A 21214-nucleotide genomic window follows, 5' to 3' on the forward strand; every position below is an offset into this window, starting at 1 on the left:
TTTCTTCTAATGAAAACAATCTGGTGTAGGATATTTACCTGTTTGTATTAAGTTCCCAATTTACTTACTCAAAAGGTGGGTTCATCTTCTTATCAATAGATAGCCATCTCATAGAACTAGCTTCCCACCTTGCAGTTGAGGTGGAGAGGGGGATATTCATGTATCCTTCTTCTTTCAACATCATTACCAGAGCCTTGTGCAGTCTTTGAGTCCAGCTCTGATGCTTCTCGTGGAGCTGACTAAGCTTATCAGCATAGCATCTTCTAGATCTCTGTCCATGTTCCTTCATTCTTGAACTTCATATATCCATTTGATTTCCTCTGGCTCAGATGCAAATATCTATAGGATAATCTACTACCTGTCAAGCATTAGTCTAAGGGTTAGGAAATTACCAAGAGCAAAACTAAAAATACCTGACCTTCTGAAACAGGATGCTAAAGGGAGACAGACAGAAGCAGCAAAGCAAATCTATAAAACCAGATAATCATCATAAGTTCCATAAAGAAAAATACAACAGCTAAGTAGATTCCCAGGGTCAAAGACTGTCCTTTCAAACAGTATCAGCAAAGAGCAGACATGACTGACAAATAACCAGGGAGGAATGAGTAATATTGGGGGTAACTGTGATAGGCAGCACCTTCTTGGGGATCGGAAAACTTTTTCTAGGTCTCACTTTTCATAGTTTCTACAAGTTTCCAAAACTGTTAATCTGGGGCCAAGCATTCAACATTCGAGGAACATTTGAGGGGGATACTCCAGATCCAAATGGTAGACCTAGTGATGACAGTATTTTCTGATGCTATCAGACTGTTCAATTGCCACGGACAGACTTGAATCCCAAATACTTAGTGGAAGATAGAAGTAATTCAAGATAGTAGAAGTGCATTTGAGGACTGAGAAAATTTATGCAGATGTACATTTCAATGTATATAACATGTATAGCCTATGTAAACTATGTGACATATTTGACAATTTCTTATATATTGTGCTAGAGCCCTCCCTTCTTCATTATTGATTATTAGTAGCTCAGTTGTACTGTGAGGTTGAATGCATAGAACAGGTATTTTCAGAAGGAGCCCTGTCCTAATCTAAATACCATATGAATTTACTGGCGCCGCTTCATTCTTAGTTGAACATTTGCAGAATTGTGAAAAGCTTTTGTATAATTTCTTAGTGAAGCTGATTCTACAGCATGGTCATCTCTCAGCCTGATCTGTTCACATGTTATTTTATAGACTCTGTTTTTCTATCTGGAAGACGAAGGCACTGCAATAATAAATTTGTTTTAAAAACAACATGTAACCATCCCGATGTTGGTGCTAGTGGCAACAGAAACCATGATCCTGAGAGCTTCCATGTTTAAGTAGTCATTTGCCAAGCAGCTTTGAGATTCATGGAAGGAATTTTCCCTTTCACTCTTACAATCCTATGAGGTAGGTTATATCCAAGTCACTTTATAGTTGAGGACACAGGAATGTTTATATAAGCCATCCAAGGACATTAACCAGGAAAGGGAGCCAGCTTCTATACAGGGTTTGATGCCACAACTTGAGAAAAAAAAATATGGGTTGTCCAATATTTTTTTGCTTTGATTTGCAATTTTCCTATGGTCTGTTTGAGGGTGTAGAAGGAATAGGAGAAATTGGGAAAAGCAATTTATTTTCTACAGTTTGGTTCTAAAATGAAATTTTGGAGTCTCTGCAAAAGCATTGGTTGCAAGCGACTAGATGAAGACCACAACAGAAACCAAAGTTAGAAATCATATGACGGTTTTATTTTGCATTGTAGAAATGAGTGATATCTATATCCACCAGAGAATATTTTTTTTATCTATCTATCTATCTATCTATCTATCTATCTATCTATCTATCTATCTATCATCTATCTAATCTATCCATCCAACCAGTGTTTTGTGTGTATATGTGTGTCCCCATCTCTGTATGTGTGTGTGTGTGTGTGTGAGAGAGAGAGAGAGAGAGAGAGAGAGACAGAGACAGAGACAGAGACAGAGAGGCAGAGAGAAAAAGAGAGAGAGCATGTGGCCAACTTAAGTGTTTTTCTGAGTCAGGGTTGGTCTGGAGGTCACTTATCAGGCTTGATTGGCTTCTCAGAGGCATGAGAGATCTGCTAGTCTCTACCCTTCTACTGCTGGAATGGTAAGTACACACCACTGTGTCGGACATTTTATTAACATGGATTCTGGGGATCAGACTTGGGCCTTCATGCTTGTGTGGCAAGTACTTTATTATATGGGCTTATTATATGAGCTATCTCCCTGTCTCCTAGCCAGGGAGCATTTGGATACACCTTGGATTTGGGAGCCTACATGGAGTGCTAAGTACTGATGTCACTCTGCACAAGGAGGTCACAGTATGTCCTTGGTATGCATGCTTCTGTGAATGGTTCCTTCAGGGTGTTTTCTTTCTTTTCATTTTCTTCTAGAGACTATGGAATCCAGACTCTTAATCTTGCTGCAACCAACTTCACTACCATACTTGTTTGCAAAAGGAAGTCCACTGTTTCAGTTGTTGTTCCTATGCCCTACGTCCTTTCAGTTTGGTTTTGTAGACATGCTTGTCTTTTTAATGAATTTTACAGAGGACTGCTTCTGTAAGCAAATATTTCTTTTTCTTTTCCTCTTTGTTATTTGTTTTTGATAGACAACTTGTTGAGTAAACAGTTGAGAATTTTTGTTTTGTATGTTTTTGTTTTTCATGGCAGGGTTTTCTGTGTAGCAGTCCTGAGTGTCCCTGAACTAACTGTCTAGATCAGGCTGGCAACCTCGAACTCACAGAGATCCACCTGCCTCTATCCCCCAAGTTCTGGGCTTAAAGGTATGTAACACTACTGCCTGACACATAGGAGGATTTTTATGTCTTGAATTTCAGCTATAGAGAGAATGCTTGGCTTTTGTGATTCTCCTTCCCAGAAGAGCCTCTAGTTTTTACTATGCACTTCAGAAACAATGCGCGTGAAAGCTTAGGACCTGAGATATCGCTAGTCTTCTGTAGCTCAGGGATTCAAATAAACCATGAACAAGTGGGAGGGGCAACTAAAGGACTTACGACAGAAAATAGAAAAGTTAACCAAAGTATTTTATTGATACATTCTTAGACAATACCACAGAACTGGAAGAGAATGGAAAGGGAATTTTTTTTCAGCAAGGGATATTTTTTTTCCACTAAATTGACACATAAGCAGCAAGATTAACGAAAGTACTTATTACAAACAGTAAAAAACGTACATGCTTCTTTTTTAAAGTCCTTATCACATTGGTCAGTCATGGGGGCATGAACAAAACCTCAAGACGTGAAAAATCCATATTCTTTCCATCAAATAGCTTAATAATAATTAAAATTATTGCAAAATATCCATATACCCTAATTAAATAACAAAAGAGAACACAAATACAAATATTAAACATAAATTATAAACATGTACTGTAAAATACATTACTGGCATGCATTCTGAAGATCAAGACCTCAATGCCATTTAGCCAATGCTTTTCTTTAACATCACATCACCTACCGTGTACCAAAGATAGGTGGGGCATATCTTCTCAGCACAGTTTTTGGTCTTTAAATATCTTTTTGTGTGTATCTTTAAAAAAAAAATAACATGATTTTTTATGGTACTAGAATCATAACCATACAGTCAATTACAGATGTGTGTGGGGTTTGTGTGTTCTCTTATGTCTGCCGAGAATTTTTTTCCTTTAAATTAGTTGTTTTATTTTTTTTCCCAAAGATTCCACCATCTGAGAGGATAAGGTTCTGTGAAAACAGGGCATTCAAAAACAAACAGTGAACCTAGGTACGACATTGGGTGGCAAAGTGCAAAGGTCCTCACAAACTGTACAGAAAATTTCAAAACTTTGCATCCTGGAAGTACATACGTAGAAAGACAAGTCAGCCCCAAAAATCAGTCCTGAGGCTCTCAGCGGGTCATCCAAAAGAGCCAGGTGGGACTTGAGTCTCAAGTCTCCCTTTGCTGAGGGAGTCCAGAATTGTAGCCGAGATGGCAGTGCTGATGCCAGTGACTTCTTACGCCAAGAGAAAGTAAAGGTGTCTCATTAAGCAGCTGTTTAGGATGTGTGGATCCTCTAACATTGGTCTCCCAGCTGGGGAAGCTCCTCCAGAGATGGGTAGCGGGCAGGACTGAAAGAGTCCTATGCCAATTGGGTGACGGAATAACTGAGGATCTTCCTCCTCCGTGGTTCCATGGGATGGAACAGGTTAGATAACCAGGTTATTATAACTGACATACTTCTTTTTTGCAGCGGGGCCTGGAGGGAAAGAGAAGGCAGAAAGTCAATCGTGGCAATGACTTTCTGTTCAAAGGACGAGCTCAGATGGTTTCTGGTACCAAGTCAAGATGGAATGAGAGACATTGTTGAGGAATACACACATACTTTGGCGTTTTGCATTTGTCTTTATGCTTTTTTTCCCCCACTGAGATGAACCTGCCAGTGATATATAACTTACCCGGATTCATTTCTTTGACATGCCTCCAACCTCCCTCTTTGGGGGACCTGTAAAGTCACTGAATTTATCCTTGGTTGCTGTGCTTTCTAATTAGCCTGCCCTAAGCTTCAAGGGTCATCTGGTGAAGTAGAGATTTTCATCACGTGATCATCTCCCGAATCTTGTCATAAGGAAAATTACTGCTGGGAGGGGGCTGTCCAGGGTCACTGGAACTCATTAGGTTGGCTAGTAGAGTGCATCCACCAATTAGCACTCACAATATCAAGCGACTAGCCACCTCTTTGCCGTCTCATCAGCAATGTGTAAATCATCTCCACGACAATTTCCATTTACGTTAAAAGCACACCTGGAAACTTCTAGATGTCTGAACACTCACACTCTACATTTGTTTTCTCTGATGCATGACAACTTATGTTTCATTCAGTGACCTGAAACTCTTTCCTTTGCTTATGTATCGAGTAAATGCACACCCATTGGTTCTCCGAAGACAGGCACATGGCTACACATAGAGCTGAAAGGTAGTTCTTTCTCTGTGCTCATGATGGAAACAAACTCCAAGATGTCATCATATACCTGCTTTAGGTTCTGGTTCTCAGTTCTATATAAAACCAAAATGGGTTCTTGACTCATTCAATCTTAGTCACATTGCATCAGGTTCTATTAGATACAGAATCGTTGTCATGTATAATTGACAGTGTTCATTTGTTTATTCTGTTTAGAATTATGGAACACGGCACAGTAGTAAGAATTTCTCCAGAACTTTAAGCAGGGTCTTGTGTGAATTTCGAGGCCTAAGCAGCTGTGTTAGTGTGCTAAGAGCTTGTAACTGGCCTTTGGATTTGCTACATTCTAAGAACATATACAAACATCATTTTCAAGATACTTCTCACAACCCTAGAATTTTAATCTCATTTTATGGAGAAATTCAGTGTACCCTCAAAACATTTCTGACTGGAAGACTCATTTCTCTGTTAAGGCATATTGTGTTCAATAGATAAAATTAAAAGAAAATAAAATTATATGAAAGTGAGAGTCTCTTGAATACATGATGCATTGCCATTTAATGAACAAATGGACTTAGCCTCAGTAGATCTCAAGTCCCCATAAAACATAGCTCTTACAATATCTATTGTCTGGAACAACTTTCTTGTTTGGGGTATAAGGAAGAAAAATAACTTACTTTATAGTTTGTTTATTTGTTTGTTTGTTTGTTTGTTTGGAACAGGGTCTCTTGCATTCCAGGTTACCCCTAAACTCCCCATGTGGCCAAGAATGACCTTGAACTTCTGATCATCTTGCCTGCACCTCCCAAGTGCTGAGATTATAGGTATAGGTATGTGCCACAATATCCTTTAATGTAAGGCTGAGACTTGAATCCAGGACTTGGAACATTACTGAGCAAGCAATCTACCAGTTGAGCTACATCTCCAGTCACCCCACCCTCCTGAGGGAATCTTTCTAAAGATGCTTCCTGACTCCAAACCTTATTTACAATGTCATAGCCAGTCAACCTCAGCTGACACAGACAAGTCATTGTGACAGTGTGACTTGTCAAATGCCAAGGAGCTAATTACCCTCCAGACCAAAGGGAAGAAAAACAAACAAAACCCCCAGAAGCCTGAACTGACCTAAATACCAGAGACACCTCTATTGTGTGGTTAATTAAGACTGGATTCTGTGTAAGCAGAATCTTTCAGTGGTAAAGAAATAATTAAATTTCCTCAAATAGGTTACAATATAAACCAGTCAGTAAAGAATTTTTACTGAAAGAATAATAGCTTAAAAAATATTGTTTCTGTGATGTAGTGAACACTGGTTTGGATAAGTTAAAATCAAACTCTAGGTGCTTTTTTTAAAAACTAGTTACTTTGGGCTGTGAGATAATTTGGCAAGAAAGATGTTTGCCATGAAGCCTCCCCACAACCTGAGTGCAACCCACGTGGTGAAAAGAGAGGGCTGATTCTGACAAGTTTTCCTGTGACTCCCACACATGTGCCTTGGGCCCATACATAAACATACACACAAATAAATACGTATGAAAATAAAGCAAAATTGGAAATAAGGACTAGGAATATAACTCAGTTGACAGGGTACTTGTTTAGAATGCAAAAGCCCTGTGCTCCATTCTAAGCACAACCTAAACAAGCATGGTGTTCCAGGCCTGTCATCCCAGCACTTAGTAGGTGAAGCAGAAGCATTGGGAGTTCAAGTTTATTCTCAGTTCCACAGCAAGTTCGAGGCCAGCCTAGGATAGCCTAGGCTTCTGTTAATCCCTGAGTTAACAACAACACAACACGGGAACAAATTAAAATTAGAACTCACTGAAGCCTTGTGGGAATTATCTTCTTGTGTTTTCAGAAAGCTAGAGATATAATTCGTATTATCCATTATAGATGGGAGGGACATAGTGCTCAGAGGGACCAGCCTTCCAGGACAATGGTGGAAAGTACCTGCTGCTTGGGACTCACCTGCCTGGGTTCTGATTTTGTTCCAATACTTACACGAGATGAACATAGCCCTCTGCCATGAGGCTAAACTTTTTAGAGACTTTATAAAAATGAGGACAGTAATTCAGATCCTGTGAACTGTTGATAGCACGGATGTCAGAATTATTCCAGTCTCTCACCAGGGAATAAAATATATAAATGTATTTTTAGGCTACAAATTTCTCTACAAAGGATAAGCCTCAATATATGCTTTTTTGCAGAATTGCTTTGGAGCATTGCAGCAAGGTTATAATGAAGTTTATGCAGCCCCTAGAATGGCAGTTTCTGTCCTTTATCACAGTAAAGTCCAATGTATTATAGTGTTTATTTTTAAACCATCCTGGCCTCATGAGTAAATAAAAGAAGTGCCTACAGGCTGATAATTCTATTTATTTGAATAGCAATGTAGTTTATGGTCCAGGAAAGAGAATTGCCTAGCTCAAAAGAGTTGTCCAGAAAAACGGTTGCTAAAGAGATCTGCTTTTATTTTGAAAAGGCTATAAATTTCTTTCCTTTCAAAGCTAGAGTTTTTTATTGTTGTTGTTGTTGTTTGTTCTTAAAAATGGGAAGAGAATGAAAAATTAAAAAAATGATTTATTTATTTTATGTGTATGAGTGCTTTGCCTGCATGTATCATATGGGTTCCTGGTGCTTTTAAGGAGGTCAGCATAGGATGTCAGACTCACCTGGAACTGGATTTATGAATGGTTATGAGACTTGATAGGTGCTGGGAACTGAACCTGGCCTATCTACCAGAACAGTGAGTGCTTTTAACCACTGAGTAATCTTCCCAGCCCTAGAAATAACAGGAATAGATTTTATTGTTCGTATTAAAATTTTTAGAGATATCTTTATCGATTGTTCTCAAATCCAGATGTTTCAGAGAGCTGATATTTTCCATGAGAAAGTATTTAGGACACTGACTTCTATAACAAATTGTTAATGCACATTTTCAACTTCGGAAAGACTAAACATCTGACTCAATCCTATTTTGTTAAAACTTACACTTAATTTGGCATTAACCTTACTGGGCTAATTTCATTTTAATTTTAATATCATTTTCTCCAGGGTTTGCTTTCTAATTACACTCATTTATGTGAGGAGGGAAGGTCTGAGCCAAGGCATACCTGTGCAGGTCAGAGGACAGCTGGAGGGAGCTGGTTTTCTTGTTGCACCATGTGGGACTCGGGGATGGAACTGGGTCAGGTTTGGCTGCAAGCAACTTTACCCCCGTGCCACCTCACTGCCCACTATCCAAACTTTTGCCTCACAAAAATTTTATTTCTTGTGAACTATGTTAAAGGAACTATAAAACAATGTAAAAACAAGCATGGAAAAGAAAAGGAATCTTATAAATACCATCATTGGGTAAACTGAACAATTGAAACCAAAGCAGGGCTCGTCCCTTTAGCCCTTTCCCAGGTTCTCTCTTCTCATGAGTAGCACATTTTATGTTTTATTAGGTCAATATCATGTGTTTCAATTTTTTAAAAAATGTTTCTGTAAATGTATGTACATATAGTACACTATGGAGTGCTACATATAGTACACTATGGAGTGCTGCAAATACTGTAAAATGTAAACAGAAATTGTATCACGTCCCTAAATAGAACACACATAAAACCTATGACATCCTATCCACAGACAGGAAATGAATATTAAATCACCTCCTTCTTACCCTCACTAGCAATCTTCCCATTCCCTCACCCACCATACCTACTGTCCTGAAGTTAGTATGACTCATGCCACAACCTCAAGCATAGTTACTAGTAAACTGTTCATGGTATTACTTCATGTATTTTAAAGACACAGCATGGTGTTACTCCATGCATATTCAATTGCAACTTTTATTTATTTTTAAATTATATGTATGCATGTTGATTATGTGCACATGTGACTGAAGAGCCTGTGGAGGCTAGAGGAGGGTACAGCCCCCGCCCCTCTAAGCAAAAGGTATGGGCTATTATGTGCTGCCCTTGAGCTGGGAAACTAACTCAGATCCTATGCAAGAGCAGTTACATGCTTTTACCCACTGAGTCACTTCTCCAACCCTCACAACGTGTTTATCATATACATGTTTTTGAGATTCATTTGCATTGATTTTACATTTGTGGATACTAGATAGCAAGTAACTGTAACTTTTGTTCTATCCATAGAATCTGTTTCTGATTTTGAAAAACAAATAAGCAAGGCCTAAGTAAACAATTTATAAAATACAACATCATTTTTAAAACATCATGCTAAGGTATAAGCCAAGAAAATATATTTCTTATGCACTTGACTGAAAACCCAGATTCATAACTCTTAATTTTTAATCATTCAAATAAATGATTCAAAGGCAATCTAATTTTTAGGAAAAAGATTAAAATTACAATAAGGTAATTTGCAGATTAAAATACAAAGAGCAAAAAATATGGATAAAAAATACAAAAAGCAAAAAAAAAGTTCTTCACCATTACAGTAATATAAGTTCAAACAATTAGTTAGCAATTTGTTATTAAAAAATGACAAAAGAAATTGAATCAATATCAAATATTGGTGAGGGAATAAAGAAGAAATTCTTCGCATGGTGGTATGGTTGTAAATTAGCACAATCTTCTGGAAAAAACATAGTGTTAGAAGAAATCTTGAGCAAACTCTGCAGGACCCTGACCAAGGCCCTCTATTATGACTACAGTTCTTTCCCTGCCAAGTTCAATAGCCCAGTATGAGCTGAATACTTACAGTGGGAGCACTGTAGATTCTCATCTGGGCACCCAGCTCCAGAAGGGAGAAGCTGTAGGCTTGCCGGTCACCCCAGCAGTTGCACTTAATTTTTTATTCCTCAAACCTCCTACATAAGACCCAAGTATCCCCATTCCCTTGGCAGACACCCCTCTCCTGCTGTGTCTGCCCTGCGCAGCTTGACCTACACAGTCTCATTGCTGAAGTTAGGCTGATCTTGTTTCTGCCTCCCTTCTCTTTAAGCTGCCTCAGAGATCTAACACATGGGAAAGGCTATAACATCCTGAGTATGTGGACCTGTGATTCAGCAACTTCTTTTCTAGACCTAGCTGAGAGAGTTTCCCACACGCATGCACAGCTCTGTGCGGGGCTTTCCAGCACTTTAACATGATAATCAATCCCACGTGTACTATAAAACAGCAAAATAGACTGAGTGTAAGTTGTTGACTTCAACTATAAATTGTAAAAACTTAGGCACCCTGGACTGTTATCTCAGCACACAGATTTCTCCATTTTCAGAAGAGAAGCCAGATTTCTGCATTTTATGTAAGAGTTCATTTTTCACTTAGCTAGACAACAAAAGAAGGTACCAAGTATGTCATGTGTTAGGCTCTATTTTAGGTATTAGCATATTTCACTTTTCAATATATGTTTGAAACTCATAAAAGAAACGTCATTTAAAGTCGTAAAGATAAATAGATGACACCTTCAACTGATAATTATCATTCCAGATCTGATGAAAAGCTAATCAGATTCCCATGTATCACTTGGTAAGAGCTAATTAATCCATTGTGTATCGATTTCTCCTAAATTCTTTCAATTGATTATATTAGCACAATATTCTTATCAAAGGATGCAAAATCTGAGCAAGAATGCAGAATATGATGAGTGAAAGATGAGCCAGTCATAGACATGACAACCCAGTTGTGATGGTAGGTACACTACTTGTTCTTAGGTTGATTACCTGGACCTCTGTCTTCTAAAATTTTTATTTTGTGTATTGCTTAGTGATGTGTGTGTATGTTTGTGTCTTTGTACATGTGTGTGTGTGTGTATCTGTACTTGTGCCTGTGTGTATGTATGTCTGCATGTATGTATGAGTCTATGTATGTATGTGTGTGTCTGTATGTCTGTATGTGTGTCTGTATGTCTAGGTCTGCGGTTGTGCATATGTACAAATCTGTGTGACTGTATGTGTGGATGACACAGCCTATTTGTGGACATTAGAGAAAGACATGTGGGAAAGGTCCCCTCCTTCTACCAAGTCTCAAACTCAGTTGTTCAGTCTTGGCAGTAAGTGCTTTAACTCACTGAGCCATCTTGCTGGCTCCAGCTGAACTTCTTGATGCAAGGAGCTTAGCAATGTGAAAATAAAATCAGCCAGGAAAATAAGGCTATAGTCCCAAACACCATTAATACTAATCCAGTTCAGTTGCAGAATCTCTAAAATCTGTGTTTCTGTCTATCTATTCAATTACCCAAGAAATAATACCATTTGACAAGTATTGGATGTCAGTCCTCATAGATACTGATTATACAAAACAGCCTTGGGGGCTGCAAGCTATCAATTCACTTCTTATTTGTTGTATATTCAGGTAAGGGTCGACCTATATCACAAGAAAGCAGTTTTGCTTTTCTGTCTAATGTGGCAGGAAAATTGCACAAGTCACAGACCAGCCTCATGTTGGAGGGCAGTCAATAATGGAGTAGCAACTTCTGGTATCAGCTCACTATGCTTGCAGATTGCAATAGAATGAATAATGGGGAAACAAGAGAATGAAGCAGTAATCTAGAAACCATTAGAGAAAATTCGCCAAGTACTTCTTTCATCTCTGTGAGGGGCACAGATAAGAAACAGACTCACTTTTGATGGAACTTGAATAATAAATAGTAGTGAAAATGGCTATGAAATTTGCTTGAGACAGTGTGTGAAGGATAGTTGATTTCTTTGATGAAGTTGAGCTGCCTTGAACCTGGAGGGATTCCTGGTGAAAAGGATCATCTGAACCCAAAGTAAAAGAAAGTGTGCATGGAGGGTGGTCAGTGAATGGTGAATTTCAGTATGGAAGGGAGGGTGGGTCAGATGAACCACTTTTTATTATCCTCATTTGTTGACCTACTAAATGTCAGATACTACGAATCAAAGCATATTAAAATCTCTCTGCTTTTGCTGTTGATTATTTGTTTTACTTCTTCATGGAAGGATTCCTCAGAAGCCTTCAATGTGAAGTTTTACTCATTAGTCACAAGGGAACAAGGCACGGTGTCCAAACAGAGTTTCCTATGAGCAACTTTCCCATTCTTCTCTCTCTCTCTCTCTCTCTCTTTTTCTCCTTCATAGGTCATTTATGATGCTGCCATGGTTCTAATTTAGTTTCAAGTTGACTGTCCAGCTACAGGTGGAGTTGGCCAACTGTCATATCTGCTGGGACATTGGCCAAACCATGTTAGAATTCCCGGGTGCTCTCAGGATCCACCTCCCAACTCTTCCACATAGTTTGCACAGCTAAAGTTAAACTCCATTTTTTTTCATGCATGTCTCCGCAATAGAACTGTTGTGTTTTCTCCAACACTTATGAATGGTGCAATGTATATCTGTGGGTCTTTCTTCTCTGTGAGCTCTAGAAAGATTATAGAGGGGACAATCATTTGTTTTCTTTGTTGTTCCGGTATTCACTGTATTCAAAGACAACCTTGTAACATATTTTTTTAAAGATTCACTTATTTTATTTCATGTGTCAGAGTTTGCCTGCATGTGTGTATGTGCACTAATGCATTCAAGGAAGGAAAAAGTATTAGGTACCCCAGAACTGGAGCTGCAGTTTTGTATAAGCTGCCCATGAGGTTCAGAGCAGCAAGTGATCTTAATGGCTGAGCCTCTCCCAAGGTTCTCATTTGTAACTTTGAAACCAAAACACTCTTTGATACTCTCTGAGAATCCAAGCAGGGTCACAATAACCTGGCTAAGTCTGAGAAATCAATTTTCAATTCCACCTTGAAAAGGGTAAATGGACATTTTAGTGCTTCCGCAAAGAAACCCAATTTGTACTTGAAGATGTAAAGCATCAAGCTGTAGCTTGCAAAGTTCTTAGAAGATGCACCTGAGGCCAGTAGATAGTTTCTGACTTTAAATATCATAAAACTTGGCTAAGTTACAACTTGGGTACTTTGAGAATATATATGTATATACTTGGGAAAAGATTCTCTAAAATGCTACATCAAAGAAATGGTTTCTTTTCTTATTATGCACTTTGCCTTGGTATTGAAAAGCTTTTGTGCTTTTTTGCAATTTCAATATATTATAGATGTAAATGTCCAGGAGTGTGTTACGGATACAGTGCAATAATACATCAAAGACTGAGGCTGTGCTCCAAAGCCTGACTGAAGGCTGATGTTACAAATAAGGGAATCACGTAAGGGTAAGACATCAGAAAAAGAGTACTTGGTGCTGCCACGTGACATCCCTGCTCAACCCTAGTTCTCAGCATTTGAGGCTTTGAGACTCGTAGTTCCTTCATTATTTCCTCTACATATTTACCCAGCTTTTACCCAGAGTTTTGTTATGAAATAGTGATACAAAGGTAGGGAAAAGTCATCTCAACCCAGGAGCAACTCCTGCCTCACTGCAGTTCAGTGGCTATTGAATGAGTACCCAATTTGTGTCACACATAGTTTTAGGCACTCAAGTCATCAAAGATTACAGGCACAGATCTTGCTTATACATTCTACTGAGGAAGACATATCATTCAAAAACAATCGAGCAAGAATAGGCAATAGGTGGAACAGATTCTCTTATACAATAATTCTATTTCATAAAGTTTTTACTATCACGTAGTTAGCACACACTAAGCCTCATCTTAGAGGAAAAATGAGGTTAAGTAACTACAAACTTGTAAGTTTATTTTCTGTTCATACTATAAAACATTTAATATAGGACTAAAGAGATTGCTCAGCAGTTATGTGCATTCTCTACTTTCACAGAGGACCCATATTTAGTTCCCAATACCATATAGGAGGCCTCACAACTCTCTTTAACTGCAGCTCCATAGGATTCAATTTTCTTGTCATCAATGGGCACACACACGCGTGGACTCACACACACACACACACACACACACACACACACACACACCTATGGACACATGTGTTTGAAAGAAAATGACCCCCAAAGGGAGTGGCACTACTCTGAGGTATGTCTTTTTGAAGTAGGTGTGGCCTTATTGGAGGTTGTCACTGTGGAGGTTGGCTTTGAGGTCTTCTCTGCTCAGGCTGTGCCTATTGTCATAGTTTCCTTCCTGTTACCTGCAGATTAAGATGTAGACTTTTCAGTTTCTTTTCAAGCACCATATCTTTCTGCACACTGCCATGTCGCTCCATGATAATAATGGGCTAAACCTCTGTAAGGTAATTCACTCACAATTAAATGTTTTCCTTTATAAGAATTACCATGGTCATGGTGTCTCTTCACAGAAATAGAAATCCTAATTAAGATACACATCACAATACAATATTAAAAAAATAAATCTAAACAAAATATGGTGGCACATGGCTTTAACTCTAAAAGTTGGGAGGGGGCAGAGACAAGAAGATCTTCCTAGGTAGAGATTAGGAGTAACTAGTTTCCACAGTGTGTTCCAGGTTAGTTATGGCTATATTGTGTACGAGAATCAATCAATCTATCTATCTATCTATCTATCTATCTATCTATCTATCTATCTATCTATCTATCTCTAACCTCTCTCTCTCTCTTTCTCTCTCTCTCTTTCTACTATCTATCTAGTTTGTGAGTATGCATACATGCATATATGTATACTGTTGCCTTCGTAGTAGTGAACTAAGTGCCAACTAGTGTCTGTGAAAGAGAAATTCCTAAAGTACTGATTTCAGCACTCCAAATCTACTTTTATGTGTAGGTGAATTGAAAAACTGAAGTCTTCTCACAATGAGAATTCAGTGCGTTATGCCACATAATCAAAAACACTATAATAGAAGCAGTTTAAGGGACTAGAGAAACTGAGCTCTTACCCAAGGCAGGGAAACATTAAAGTTCAGAAAGGAGCAGAGGTTTGGCAAAGTTGAAGGAATACTAGGCTTACAGAGCAAATATAGGCGCAACCCCCCAAATTGGAAGGCCGGATGCTGAAAGTTAAATGTAAAAAATTTCAGGAAGAAGAAAAACTTGTGTCTCAACTAAAATGGTAAACCTGTGAGTTGGTAGTAAAAAACCAAAATATATCTGGAAATCTGTGCGCATTAAGAATGTTAAATAAGCCAGGCAGTGATGGTACACATTTTTAATCCCAGCATTTGGGAGGCAGAGGCAGGCCGATCTCAGTGAGTGTGAGGTCAACCTGAACTCCAAAGTGAGTTCCAAGTTAGCCAGGGATGTTACACAGAGAGATTCTATCTCAAGAGACTGAAGAAAAAGAATGTTTAATGCAAAGATGTATAAAAACATTTGTGAAGATATCTAAATAATGTAAATCTTAATCTTTAACTGTTGAGGGGGGTTAAATCAAGTTACATATATTCTTTTAATGAGGAATGTTAAATTCATACAAAAATAGTTTTCTGTCCAACAACATGGAAAATAGAGTTAAAATATGTAGTTAACAATTATGTGGGGGTGCTGCAGAAATAGCTCATTGGTTAAGAGAAGTTATTGTTCTTTCAGAGAACTGGGGTTCAATTCCTAGCACTCACACTGCAACTCACAACTACTTATCACCCCAGTTATAGGACATCAACCCCTCTCATTCAGCTTCGATGGGCTACAGAACCCACATAGTACTAATGTATTCATGCAAGTACATATATACACACATAAAATAAAAAGAAATAAATTGCAAAATAGTAATTACATATTTTTAAGTTCTACATGATGAAAATCACTTGAAAATGTATGAAAGGAAATAAATTATCAAGGGTTACAGGAAAAGTGGTAAATTCTAAAAACATATTGATTTTATAAATCAACCAAACCTCACAAGATTAAAGATTAAAGGTGTTCACAGAGACAGAAACACTAACTAAAATGCATGATCATTGCTTACATGGAGTCAACTCCTTATTGAATAGATCTGTTGTATCTATGGTAAGTGTTTTGCGTATAAAATAGTACCAAAGATTTGTAAGACAGAGTTGAAATGCATACAGAAGTATTTAGGGACAATGGTTTGTGGTCATGGTTGAGGTTTGCTTATGCACAATTCATGGGGGATGTTAGTCAGCCTTCAGATTTCTGTAACAAAATAGACAAGGAACATGGGGAGGGAAGGGTAACTTTGACTGTCAATTCACAGTCAGTAGTCTCTGTTGGTTCTGGGACTGTGACAAGAAAGAATACAGTGTCAGGTGGGATGAAGCTGTTCACTAAAGCAGAAAGAGGACACAGATAAAAATTATCTGGCCTTCTGATAGCTCCCTTTAAGGATATACTACCAGTGACCCATTTCCTCCAATAGTGGAGACCAAGCCTTTAACACCTAGGACTTTGGAAGATGTTTGAGATCCAAACAACAGAAATACATAAGGAGAGAAATTGTGTGTGGACAGATATTAATGACAAGCAATTATGTGCAAAGGACTTGCAGGCATTATTCATTCCTATGTATGTATAGATTTTAAAATTTCATAATAAACAATAAAAAAGATTTTTATACCATCCAGTCAGGGTACTTGAATTTCTATTATCTTATGTCTTTTTAAACTAAGTATTTACATTATGCTACTATACATTAATGTTGTAATGCTTAGGTAATATTTACATTTTTCAGTAATTTTTATTGTATGAATATTTTGCCTGTATGTATGTATGTGGGTCATATGTATCCTTAGTACCTGGGGAGGTCAGAAGAGGGCATTAGATGCCCTGGAACTTGAGTTACAGATGACTTCTGTATGTGTACATGTGTAAGTGTGAGGACTTTGAATTTGATTAATAAAGAAGCATAAAACTGGGAATGAAAGGAAGACTCAGGGACCAAAGACTATCCAAATTCTATCCAAAGTTCACATAAAGTTAATTCTCTGTAAAAACTGGTGCCATATGCATGAGATGGCAAGAGTTGTAAGATACTATGATATTATGGCTGTGACTTGCAAGAGTTCTAGAATGCTTTTTCTACTGATATTCCTGAAGGTGTTTCTCACCAGAATTCAATTTTGTTTCCTTTTGCAGTGCTCAGGATGAGATCTGGGACATATCACAGTGTAACATGAGGGCTGGCTTGTTTGAGTTTTTTGCCCTACCCTGTTTCCACATCTGTTTAGCCCCAAAGAAAAATCACACAGAGATCTCTATAAGTTATAAAGCTGATTGGTCCATTAGGTGAGGCCAATCACCTTATTAACTCTTTTAGCTTATATTAACCCATTATTCTGATCTATGTTAGCCATATGGCTCAGTACCTTTTTCAGTGGGGCAGATCACATCCTGCTGCTTTGGTGATCTGGGCAAGAGTTGGAGGAATCAACTTCCTCCTTCCCAGAATACTCCTGTTTCATTGCATCATTTCTACTTCCTGTCTGGTTTTCCCACCTATACTTCCTGCCTGGCCAATCAATGTTTATTTAAAACATGATTGACAGATTACAGACAATTCTCCTGCACCAGAATACTTTTTCTACTGATATTCCTGAAGGTGTTTCCCATCAGAATTCCATTTTGTTTTGTTTTGCAGTGCTCAGGATGGGATCTGGGACATACCACAGTCTGTACAGATTCTCTATGCCTGAGTTTTTACCACAGTCCTAGGCTTCACTTGCATGTTACCTTCTTAGATATTTTTTCCCTAACTGCTTTTTCCCCCCTTAGGAGGGTTTGTTAGCTCCTTACCTTTTTAATTTTCTGTCACATATTTAACAATAAAAAGTATTCTGATACATTTTCACTATGTAGCTTCATGAGTATTCAGATTGCTTAGTACTCAAAGCAAAGACAGGGAATGGGAGAACAGTAACAGACAGGTCCACAGATGAAGGATGCTGGACAGACCCTTGGCTTAGAACCAGTAGGAAGAAATGAATGTTGAAGGCTGGAATTCCTTAACGCTTTGTCTGAACCTTTGTGCCCTGGGCTAAGACCCCTCTTCCTTTGTGAGGTGCAGAGAACGGAGGAAACAGTCTGTCCCCATCATCTTCTGTGAGTATGAATGGCTTTCCATCCTCCTGAGTACTGTGCCATTCTTCTAGTTGCTCACTAAGGCAGGGCAGAAAAGTTGATCATTTTTCACAAAATAAAAAGTAAAGGAAATGGCAAGGCTCAAAATGTACACTTTGAGGACCTTCTTCCTCCAACTAAGCCCCTTCTCCCAATACCCTATTTAGGTATAAACTTATCCAGTTGATGGAATTAGAAAGCTCATGAGCCAAACACCTCACAGTTGTGCCTCTAATTGCCACTAATAGGCCTGCAACACAGCAGACTTTTAGAATGGATACTTGATACTGAAATTATAATAGACCCCATGAATTAGATGTTAAATGATATAGAAAATTAATGTTGTTTGGGTTAGCTGTGATAAAAGGATTATGCTTCTATTCGAAAAAGTATATTTTGTTTCAAGATAAAATATTTTCATTTTAAGGATCATTTTATCTATAGTTATCTTAAAATGGTTCCAGACAAAAACTTTTTGGAACAGGTGAAATAAACGTAGTAAAATATTAACAAGTGTTAAATCTTTGTGGTGAATTATAGGCTGTTCTTTCTATTTTGTCAGTGTTCAAATAGTTTGATGTTTAAAAGTAAAATCTCTCAGGTTTCCATATCCACAGTAAAATCTATCCATTACACATTTTCTGGGAACTTATCCTAGATTTGTCTCATAATACCTTCCACTGAGAGATTTCTCAAAAACCTAAATAAAGAACTATGATATGACCCAGATACACCATTCTTGGTCATATACTGAAAGTGTTTAAAATCAATATATCTAAGAGATCCCGGCACACCTTTCTTAGTTGCTGCGCTATTCACAATAGCCAGAAAACTGAACCAGCTGAGATTGCCATCACATAAAGAGACAGAAAGTGTGATCAATGTGGTCATTATGAAGAATGGAATCTTAACCATCAAGAAAAATGAAATAATGACATTTTCAGGGTAATGTATAGAACAAGAAAAGAGTGTTAAGCAGTTTGAAGGAGGCTCAGAAATGCAAATGCTACAGTTTTTTTTGTAACAGCCTAGATTTAAAGTCTCTCTCTCTCTCTCTCTCTCTCTCTCTCTCTCTCTCTCTTTCTGTGTGTGTGTGTGTGTGTGTGAAACAGGCAGCAGAAAAAAGGAGATGGCAGTGAATACATCTGTAGTGTTTTGAATGAGAAATGTCCTCTGATTGGCTCACATACTTAAGTGCTTGTTCACCAGTTAGTGGTGCTGTATGGTGATGCTGATTCTAAAGGTAACAGAATCTTTAGCAGATGCAACCTTTCCGGAGTTAGCATATCACTGAGTGAGGGCTTTGAGAGTTTGCAGTCTCATCTCGTGTCCATTTTGCACTCTGCTTTCTCTGTGTTTGAAGATAGGATCAGTGAGCTTTTTGTTCCAGCTGCCGTTAGCCACACTTCCACCATGGGCTCCCTCTGGAACCGTAGGCCTAAATAAACTTTCATCTCAAAGGTGCATTTAGTCACGGTATTTTGTCACGGCAACAAAAAACACTAACGTAACTTTTGATTCGAAAGAAGAAGGGGAGATTTTTGAAAAGGAGGAAGGTCAACAAGAAGGAAGTAGCTGCATGGGGGCAGTTGAAGGAGGGTGGGTAAGTACAAACTATATATATATAAAAAGTCACAATAAAACCTATTGCTCTGTATGTTAGCTTAAAATTTAAAAACAAGCTTGTCTTCTCAAGTCAGTCTTCTCTATGTCACTCAGAAGAATAGGCATAAATTGGGATTGTTCTTGTGAAAGAGTAAGGGGAGTTAGCACTCTAGAGTGATCGCTAATCACGAGTGTGAGAAACAGAATTCTGGGAAAGATGGAGAGGAAGAAACACAATAAGGACAGCTCAGATGAATGACCTTCAATCCTGACAGTGGGTTCCTTCATGCTTCAATTTTCTCAGCTGATAACAATTTACAACGTTAAACTTGGGAGTTTCTAAAAGTGTGAAAGTAGTAGACATAGGTCAGGTGGCTAGAATAGGGCTGATGAAATTGATAGCATTCAGTTTATTTAATCTATGATTAATCTTTTCTGTGTATGAATTTGGACTCTGAAACATGCACACACACACACAGAGAGAGAGAGAGAGAGAGAGAGGGAGGGAGGGAGGGAGGGAGGGAGGGAGAGAGAGAGAGAGAGAGAGAGAGAGAGAGAGAGAGAGAGAGAGGGAGAGAGAGAGATGAACACACAGGCATGGTTACGAACTTGTGACATTTGTATATATTTTCTGTATGGAAAAAGCTTCCTTCTGAAGCTTTCCAAACCCCCTAGAAACAAAAGTAAACACATTATTTGGCTTTGAACACAGCCAAGAGGCCAGAAACTATCCTTAAAGATACAAAAAGAGACTTGAGATCATGATTGTCATTCACCAAGAAAGGCACCATCCAATCATTGCCCCTGTATTCTGTTCCTTGGCACCTCTGCTGTCAGTAATCCCATTCCATCCTGTGGAAGAGTGATCCTAAAGTCTTTTACTAGTAGACTGGCTGAAAGAGGTGAAAGCAGGGCCTTGGCAGTTGCTATTATGGCAAAATGACAGTTTCGTATAGCACAGGATGTCACGTGCGCATAATCAATCGATACCACTTCTCTTACAGGCATCCCATATCACCTTTGTTGAGCATTGGGACCGGCAATCATTGATTTTAAGAAACATCACTGTGGTGTAGTTCTAATATTTGCACATTCAGCTCCTTGAGATTATAAGTGGGAAGTAATTTGCATATTTATTTTCTCTATCTTGCTTTAAAAGATCACCCATCTCCTGGTTGATGACAAAGAATGTCAGTTGAATTAATTGAAGTGAGTAGTCTCCTGTTTATCTACTTCTCAGTGTTCCAGTTAAGAATTGATCTGTGTTGTCCACATTCAGAAAGCCAAGTGAAGACTGGGAAAACTACTTGTCTGGCTTTATTAAAAACATTGTAACGAAAACTGACCATACACACGGTGTGTGTATTCCCAAGGGTCCCTGGAACTCAGACTGGTTATCAAACAGATTTAGCAGTCATCACCCAGAATTTTATAATTTTTAGAAGACTTATGAACCCAGTACTGCACACAAACCATTACATTCCAAGGTGGGAGCGTAATTTACACAAGCCATCCAAAATTGTGCTGGGTGAATCTTCATGAAAGTAATTGATATTGTAACACTAGTAAAACACAACTTTCTGGCTTAGATTCTGGGAAATTGGGGAAGAGAGGGTATGGATCCTGTTAAGAACTTTAGCATGGATGCTGGATGACACATCAGACAGAACAAACACTTCTGTTCTGTGTGTATATAGTGTTTGCTATATATACAAAATGTGTTAGATACTGCACAAAACCATTTGTGTGCACTC

General features: G+C 38.3%; 1 protein-coding gene across 2 annotated transcripts in view; it reads right to left on the reverse strand.

Moving 5' to 3' along the window:
• Positions 1-3074: 3074 nt before the first annotated feature.
• Positions 3075-21214, reverse strand: part of Grm7 (glutamate metabotropic receptor 7) — an 866857-nt gene continuing 848717 nt past the window's right edge. For both annotated transcript variants that reach the window (XM_048438534.3, XM_048438532.3), the window contains one exon: positions 3075-4285. In XM_048438534.3, the coding sequence (XP_048294491.1) occupies positions 4236-4285 (50 nt within the window). In that variant the 3' untranslated portion in view covers positions 3075-4235. The remainder of the gene's footprint in view (positions 4286-21214) is intronic.

The sequence above is a fragment of the Myodes glareolus genome, chromosome 3 (assembly GCF_982192425.1).
Source record: "Myodes glareolus chromosome 3, mMyoGla1.1, whole genome shotgun sequence".
Taxonomy (NCBI): domain Eukaryota; kingdom Metazoa; phylum Chordata; class Mammalia; order Rodentia; family Cricetidae; genus Myodes; species Myodes glareolus.